The sequence below is a fragment of the Corvus cornix genome, chromosome 8 (assembly GCF_000738735.6).
Source record: "Corvus cornix cornix isolate S_Up_H32 chromosome 8, ASM73873v5, whole genome shotgun sequence".
NCBI classification, from domain to species: Eukaryota; Metazoa; Chordata; class Aves; order Passeriformes; family Corvidae; genus Corvus; species Corvus cornix.
In genome coordinates, this window is record NC_046338.1 from 8,859,970 (window position 1) to 8,868,450 (window position 8,481).

At 50.7% G+C, this 8,481-nt stretch overlaps 1 protein-coding gene across 3 annotated transcripts; it reads left to right on the top strand.

Moving 5' to 3' along the window:
• Positions 1-24: 24 nt before the first annotated feature.
• Positions 25-8,480, top strand: LRRC41 (leucine rich repeat containing 41). 3 transcript variants are annotated; one of them, XM_039555897.1, is made up of 10 exons: positions 27-297; positions 383-469; positions 791-861; positions 1,621-2,755; positions 3,168-3,413; positions 4,290-4,454; positions 4,790-4,888; positions 5,364-5,486; positions 6,363-6,438; positions 7,533-8,480. In XM_039555897.1, exons 1-10 carry the CDS (start codon positions 171-173, stop codon positions 7,765-7,767), a joined length of 2,364 nt encoding a protein of 787 aa, XP_039411831.1. In that variant the 5' UTR covers positions 27-170; the 3' UTR covers positions 7,768-8,480. The 3 variants fall into 3 exon arrangements, with proteins under 3 accessions (XP_039411832.1, XP_039411831.1, XP_039411833.1); XM_039555898.1 differs by lacking the exon at positions 4,290-4,454 and having other exon boundaries at positions 25-297; XM_039555899.1 differs by lacking the exon at positions 27-297 and having other exon boundaries at positions 458-545.
• The last annotated feature ends 1 nt before the right edge of the window (position 8,481 follows it).

An 8,481-nucleotide genomic window follows, 5' to 3' on the forward strand; every position in this document is an offset into this window, starting at 1 on the left:
TGTAGCCGCGCCAAGATGGACATTGCTGCGCTCCTTGCCTTTCCTCTCCCTTCTTCCTGTGTGTCTCGGCCTCGGAGCCGGCTCGGCCTGGCTGCCGCCGCCGGCCTCTCCGGTGCCGCTGCTCGACGCGACCTCCTCAACATGGCCGCTCGGTCCCGCCGCCTCCCAAGATGGCGGCGCGGTGCGGGCGGTGCGTGCCCGAGGCGGCCATGGCGGCGGAGCGGCCGCGCAGCCTGTTCGCGCTGAGCGCGGCCGCCGTGAGCCGCAGCATGGCCGCCCTGGAGCGGGACGTCTGGGGTAAGGCGCGGGCGGCGCGGGGCGGCGGGGCGCGGCGTCCGGGCCTGCCCGCACCCTGCCGCCCTCTCCCTCTGGCTCTCCACAGCGCTGCCCGGGCACCTCCTGCGGGGGCTCCTGCCGCTCCTCACTGTCTTCCATCTCGAGCGGGCCGAGGACGCCGCGCGGAGAGCAGGTGACACCGGCGGGGACGGCGACGAACCCGTGGGGACACCCCTGGGCGGGAGGGACGAGCCCCTCAAACTGATGGGGTGAGAAACTGGGGAGATGCTTCCAAACCTGGCGGAAGGAGCCCCAGGGACCCTCAGCTGGAGAGAGGAGCTGCTCTAGGCTGGAAATGGCAGCCCTTAGGCAGAGGGGTCCCAGGGACACCGCCCTGCATCCCACACCCGGGCACGGTCTGCGGCTGTGCCTCCGGCACCCCAGCAAGCCCCGGAGCAGGACACTGGGAGAGGGAGAGGGGTGAAAGCGCCCGGTTGATGCTTCTTCCCCCCAGGCGTCTCGACACAGCCCATCTGGCGCAAGCTGTGGGACGATGTGATGAAAACCAGGCCGCCCAACTCGGAGGTGAGGAAACGCTCTGGTGGGAGAAGGGGCTCGACACGGGTGCCCTGTTTCTGCTGTTTTCCATGAGATTTTGTTTCTGGCTGCCTCCAAGCAATTCCTGGCGCCTGTTTATGTGTTTGTAGAGCTCTGGACCGAGGTGTGATCCTGGTAATACATTTTGTGAAACGTGGTTCATGAAGGAAGTGTAGTGCACAGCCACACCCTTCATCTCCCCACAGTGAGTTTGTGAAAAGAGCAAATCTGTCTTCAGAGATTATCAGTGAAACAGAGGATAAAAACAGTATCTTATATCATGTTTACACCCATGCTGGCAAAAAAAAATAAGCTGATGTCTTAGAAAGCATGAGAAAAATGAAGAAGACTGAGTTTGGAGAATGGTTTTATGTAGAAAAAATGAAGCAGCTTCATTGCTTCATCATCTTAAAAGAATTATTAACAGACAACTTAATGACAGCCGGTAAAATAGGTGCTCTGGAAGAAAATTGCTGGTGACATGGTTTTTAATAGGCAAAAAAAATGGCCCAGCTCCAAACCGGTGAGTGTTTAAATTAGGCCAGAAGGAGGATGAAGAGAGCAATGGGATTCACTCAGGTTTTCAAGGAATACACTGAGGAAGGATGCTGAGAACTGGAGAGGTGGTCCCAGTGGAGCTAACAGGAGGGGTGACACCAGGTTAGCGTACAGCAATAATTTTACTTTAAAAGAATGAGAAAAATGGATTCTGACTTTCTGTTCCTACACCCTGTTGTTCTATTGCAGAGCATAACCTGCTGGAGGAAGAAGTTCCTTGAAACGTTCTTCTCCAACGTCCTCCACGGTGTCTTGGACGTTTCCTCTGACTGGCGCCTCAACGACCGTCACTTTTCGCCACTGCTCCACAGCTCCCCGCACGTTTCCCAGCTCACCCTCTGCAACATGCTCCAGGGGGCCGTGGAACTCACTGCCGAGCACAACCACAAGGTGCTTGAAAACCTGGCTGGCTCCCTGCAGATTCTGAAGTTCCAGCACCTCCTCTCCTGCGACCAGTCTGTGAGGCGCTCGCTGGTTTTGCTCCTTCACCGGCTGATCCACCACGGCTCTGTCAGCCAGGTGTCCATGTGTTCCTGGCCTGTTCCTGACACAGTTCTTCTCGTTCTCATCTTGAGCATGAGCGCTGGGTTTTGGCGCTCAGGAAATGCCCTTGCCTATCACGGCAGCCCGTGTGGCCTTTGCAGAGAGGAGGACAAAGCCCAAAGCCAGGAGTCAGCCCAGGAGGGAGCAGAGAGGGGCTGTACTGCTGAGCGGGAGGGGAGCAGTGGTGAGGACCAGAAGGGATCCCCAGAAGAGGCTGAAGCTCACATGAACTCTGTCCTCTCTGACCCCAGAAGTCCTCCCAGCTGGCAAAACCCAGCGTGTGAGGAGACAAGCAGCAAGGTGCCCTGTGACCACACCAACATTCGGGGTGGATCTTCCCCTTGTTCCAGCTCAGAGCAGCTGTCCTGTCACCCTGTTCCTCAAAAGACACGCAGACGGCTGAAACCTGCAGTGGGGAGGAAACGTCGCTGCCTCAGACGGAGCAGGGGACGCTATGCTGACCCAGAAGATCTGTATGATTTTGTTTTTACTGTTGCTAGAGAGGATAATTCAGGGTTACTGGACAAAAGCAGGACCACAGAGGGAGAGAACACTGAGAACTGGACTAGTTCCTCCCCAGGATCTCCATGCACTAGCCATGCAGGCTGTAAGAAAAGAGGAGGATCTGCTGGAATCTTTTCTCTGAAAGCTGCTCACCGCTTCCGAAGTGTCTCCACACTGGAATTGTTCTCCATTCCTTTGACTGGGGAGACATGTCGGGCTCTGAGTAACCTGCTGAGCTCCTGGGTGTCTTTAGAAAACCTCATTCTGTCTTACAATGGTCAGTGCTGTGAATAGGGCGTTTCCTTCCAGCGCTGTTCTAATGGTCTGGCTTACTGCTTGGGTTTACCCTGGTTTAATTTTCACTGGAAGGGGAATTTTAGGAGTATTGGTGCCCCATCTTGAGAAAGGTGTTGGGTGAGATGTTTAACGAGTGTGAGGACTTGAGGGAGAGAAGGGGATCCCTCTGCCCCAGAACAGCCTCTGGCTTTGTGCTTAAACGCCCTTCAGAGCGGGCAGAGGGAAGAGCCAGATCTCCATCTCCCACGCACACAGTGTAGCTTAAGGATGCGTGGATAAAGCGGTGTGTGAGTTTAGCCTTAGACTCGGGCTGCCATCGCTGCGGCCCCATCTCTGCGTGTCGGTGTCTGTACACACACAGCTGATACTTTTCTGTACAAATGCTGTTCCAGGCCTGCATGCCAACATCTCCTGCATCCTCTCCGGGCTCCGGGCCCTGTCCCGCCACCCGGAATGCCGCTTCCGTGTGCTGCGCGTGAGCGACATGTTCTCCCACATGCCTTGCATGGAGCTCGTTCGCTGCGTCCTGAGCGCCCTTCCCCAGCTCCACACGCTCTCGGTCAGCTTCGACCTCAAAAACCATCTGGAGGGGAGCAGGCCAGAGGAGAGTCCAAGCTGCAGCGAGGCAGAAATCCCAGGTAGGAATCATCATTCTGAAAGATGGCCAGGACTTGCCAGGCAGGTAGAGCTGTAAAGGCTTGGTACATGCTTCACTCTACACTATTATGGTGGTTTGTTATTAGGCAATTACAGCCTCACCTTTCTGATTTAGATGTTGTTACAGTTTGTCACTTCCAGTCTGAGGTGTTCTGTGGAGCCGGAATCTTGGTGAAAATGTTTTATTGCTGTATCCCAGCCTGCTGCAACAGCAGCTTTGTACAGGGCCAGTCATAACCTGCTACCTGTGACTGTCCATGGGAGTCTATCCCACCAGATCTGTAAATTGATCGGGAGCTTCCACTTTGTCTGTCCCCTTAACTGTGAGGCTGTAAGCCTTAGACACACCCTTAAGCAGAAGGAAAGCATCCTTTGATCATCACAGTACCACAGGGGATGGCAAAGCACTGCCCAAGCCTTTGGATTACAGCCTGGGAGCTACAGCAGTGTGTGCTCAGCTCACAGGTCTCCCATCACCCTTATTAGCCCTTGAATTGCCAGAAAAGCAGTGAGCAAAGCCTGAGCGAGTTTGGAGTGGGGTCAGGAAAGACCTGTGCTCTGGGAAGACACTGACTGGTTTATGCATTCAAGGGTGAGCTTTTCTCAAGCACTGTTGAGCACAGTAGAAATTGGTGGCCCTGTGGTCTGGCAGGAATCCTGAATGAGCTATAAGTGACTGACATCACCCCAGGTCTGAGTTGCCAGAGCTTCTCAGGGCAGGGCACGTTGCATAGGCAATTTCTACCAACCTAAAGGACAGTGGTGTTGGGCATACAGGCTTTCTGCTTGCTTTACGACCAGCTACACTGAAGACAGGCACTCCAGAGCAAACTATTTCATTGTTTTTCTTCCCTTAGAAAGCTGCCTGGAGGTGCTGGACATCCGATTCCCCAGGGAACCTCTGCACACCGCATTCCTGCTGCCAGTGCTCAAGGCGTCCAAGTCCCTCCAGCAGCTGTCCCTTGACAGTGCCACACTGCCCTGCCCCCAGGAGCTTGGGCTCCTTTTGGAGGTGCTCAGAGGTACTCTGCTAACCCATGGGCAGCATCACTGGGCACACACAGTGTGGCTTCCATGCTGTGGTCTTCCATCCTCTAGCATGAAGGCAGCTTACTGGGTCCATTTCTTCAGTGTGGACATCATTGAAGTCTCCAAGAAAAGGAAATGGGTGTCAGCCATCCCATATGCCGTGCTATGTGGATGATCCTGTACAGCATAATGGTTCCTTTTTAATTATCCACAATCCAGCACAAATTACCCACAGTCTAAGCCAGTTTCTGGGTGTTAGCAGGTAGCTGGGTTCAGGGTCTTTTTATCCCAAGGATGTGCAGTACCTGAGAATTTGTTTTGGTTTTAGAGTGTACTCCAAATTTGAAGAAACTGAGCTTTCATGATGTGAACCTGGCTGAGCACCAGAGAGAAGTTCTGCTTTTGCTTCAGGATCCCGGCCTGCAAGGTACAGCCAACTCCTGGGTGCTGTTGCTTGGAAAGGTCCTGCAGGTGGCTGCTTTTGGGTGGCTAACATTTAAGGGGGGGATCTTGGGATGTGTAAGGTTTAGCCAAATGTCACAGTCCCTGGAGCAGATCTGCAGGTGTTGTCAGAGTGGGAACGTGCCTGGTTCTTTGTGCCAGTGGAGCAGAGGAGCTGCTGGGCGGCTGGCAAATGCTGCAGGGAAGAATCCGTAGTCTCAGCTATAAAACAAAGATTTTTAACCTGCAGAGCCCATCAGCCTTTAACTGGGTGAGCTGGCAGAGCCACTGGCCTGGGTGTGATCTCTGCTCTCTGCAGAAGTGCTGTTACATGCAATCCACTGCTGGGGGAGCTTTGCTTTTGCATGTGGATTAGGGGCTGGAGCTGTCTGCAGAAAGTAATTATGGAATCATGAAGCACAGGGAGTACTCATATGTACTGTAAATGCATTTCTTCACAGAAATCACGTTTTCCTTCTGCCGGCTGTTTGAAAGCTCTACTGCTGGGTTTTTGTCAGAAATAATCAATACAGTGAAAAGAAATTCGTCGCTGAAGAGCCTCAAACTGCCCGGGAACCGCCTTGGTGCGTACTGGGAGTGTTGCTGTGGGGCCTCAGAGCAGCTCTCTTGGAGGGAACTTCAGGGCTGGAGTCAGGACCATTGAGAGTGCTGAACTTACCACATGCAGGAACAGAGTGGATTTAGTTCACAAAATAAGGAGCACTGGATCCCTTTTTTAAAGGCAGAATTTCAGTTGCATTCAGCAATGTACCAAGGGCCCAGGTACTGTGCAGGAATTATGGCTGCTCTTCTCTGCAGCAAAAGCAAGTTCCAGCAGGTCTCCAGATTTGACTGAACACTGATCTGCTTCAGACTGTAACAGGAACAGATCCAGCAGCAGATGCACTGCCTCTGATGCAGAGGCACAGATTTTGCCCAAGTTTGGGCAATTTGTGTCTTAACAGTTGTTGGCAGCCACTGGAGGGATGAGAACAAGTAAAGAAGGAGTTTGTGTAAAAGAAGTGGAATTGAACTTACAGAAATGATAGGCTTTTTGGATCACAGGCCAAGTAGAAATGTTTGAGAAATTAATTTCAGATAAATTCTGAGTATTGGTTCCTGTTCTTTTAATGAAGTAAAACAGGAAAGCTTGGGATAACCTGAATACACATAATTTCTAAAAAAAAGCTGCATCTGGACTTCTCAAACAAAACCAGGATTTTTCTAGGGAAACAAACTGCCCTATCAGCAAATGCTTTCATTGCCTCGAACACTGCTCAGGGGGATGAACTCACTTGGTGCCACTAGGGGAACAAACTGAGGGTGCAGAGGTGGCCCCTTTGTGTTCCAATCACATGTTTACAGACTCCTTTTTTGCCCTACAATCCCAGCCCTATGGCCACTTAAATTTTAAGACAGTTTCTTATTTGCATCTAATAGGTGCGTTTCTCCCCTTTCAGGGAATCAGAGGCTGGTTGCCCTTGCAGACATTTTCTCTGAAGATTCCTCCTCTTCTCTCTGCCAGCTGGATGTCAGGTATTCTGCTGCTCTAAACACTGAATTTCTTGTTATTGGAGGGAGAGAGCTGAACTGGGCTCTGACAGCAGGAGAACCTGAGCATGGCTTTGTTCCTTCCTTGAGGGAATGTATGCCCAAGAAAAGCTTAGAGAATACTGCAATGGGCACGTACAACCTCAAGGGAGCTCCAGGATCTCTGAGACATTTCACCTTTATAAGGAGTCAGGCTCCATCTTTAAAGCAGCTTTGGTTTGCTGCTTCCTTGGGATTCACCTGCAGGCCTTCCCTGAGCTGTAGTTAGGACTAACTTGCCTACATACTTTTATTCTTGGCATCAGTGTGAACAGCTCTGTTCCCACTGCCCCTTCATAGCAAGGGAATGCTGTCACTGTTCCTGGCAGATCCTGAGAGTGCCTCTGCATTAGTTTCTTCATCTTTGGGCTTAAGAATGCTGCTCTCTTCTTGATCCTGAATGGCCGTACAGATAGGCAGTAACCTTCATGAAGCACATGGGGGTGGCATTTCTGCAATACTAACAACTGCTTTGCTTGATTCTGCCCCTTCTTTACATCCTAATGGGGCAGGCTGCTCAGAGTACACAGGCTTGACAATTTATGTAACCACGGCCACACTCCTTCAGCAGGCTTGAAGCTTTATTGTTACTGTTCCTCTGACAAGATTTCAGTCCAGCATGCAACTTGATACTTACTTACACATCTCTGCATGGGAATTGACCTTTTAATCTCTTAGAAATACCAGGACCTGACACATGCCCTTCAGATTTTCTCAGCAGGAAGAGAGAAATGATCACTTACTGCTGAGTCTTGCACTGGGACTGGGCAGTTGGGCCAGGCCGCTTGGGTCCAGCAACATTTTAAGGCCACAACTAGGTCTACTTGAGTAGTAGGAGGTCTGGATAATGAGTTTAACTTGGGCATTGTTACCACCTTGGTTTAAAAAAGTTTCCAGCCCTTCATACTCAGTTTTGTTTTTCATAAGAAACACTCACACTTTATACTGCACAGGCAGTTACTAGAAGGAACAGTAATTTAAACTGCTCAAATTATAGCCTAGACTTTTAATGGCTTTCTTTTTCTTCTTTCCCTGGAAAGCTCAAACTGCATCAAACCTGATGGGCTGCTGGAGTTCACAAAGAAGCTGGAAGGCCACATCCAGCAGAGAGGGGGACAGATTCCATTCACACACCTCCGCCTCTTCCAAAATTGGCTGGACCAGGATGCAGAAACAGCCCAGGAGGCGCTGCGGCGTCTCAAAGCCCTGTGCAGTGTAGTCAATGACTCGTGGGACTCCTCCCAGGCCTTCGCTGACTACATCAGTGTCATGTGAGGGACACAGGAGCAGGAGAAACCCATGAGCTTGAATGAAGCAATTCTGATTTCACAGCACAGGTGGAGGTTTCTTCCCCAGTTCAAGCAGTACAGAGTTGTTCTTTTCACTTTGGTGTTCATTTGAAGAAGGGGTGTGACACTGACATGCCACACCAGACCATGTGGGCCAACGGCTCTATTTCCAGGTGATCTAACCCTTACCATCTTTTTGAGTATTTTAAATGGGACATTCATCAAATGAGCTTCTGAACAAACAGTTGTTTATGTCATTGGGTGTTGCGACAAATTTCATGTTGTTTCAGCTAATGCCTCACCAATAACCATCTCCAGCGTGGGAGAGACTCAAAAGCCATTGGGTTGTGGTCCTTGGAAACCAGGTCTAGGTGATCTTGTTTTTGAGGAGGGGTATTGGACAGTATCACCTGACATCCCTTCCACCTTCATTATTCTGTGATCTGTGAATCTCATGTGAAGAACTCCTTCCTCTACTTAAAGGGAGTAGAAAACAAGCTAACAAAGCCCCCAGCCTTGACCTTTTTCCATTTGGAAAGTTGTACTTTATACCAAAAAAGTTCTTTATGTACCAAGTAGCTTGCTGTTTATTTGCAATCACACTGCCCTTTTCCAGTGTCTGCAGTCATTTTACAGAGGTTTTGAATAGTTTGTTATTTTGTAACATTTTTCTAATAAAATTATAATTAAGACCCATAAT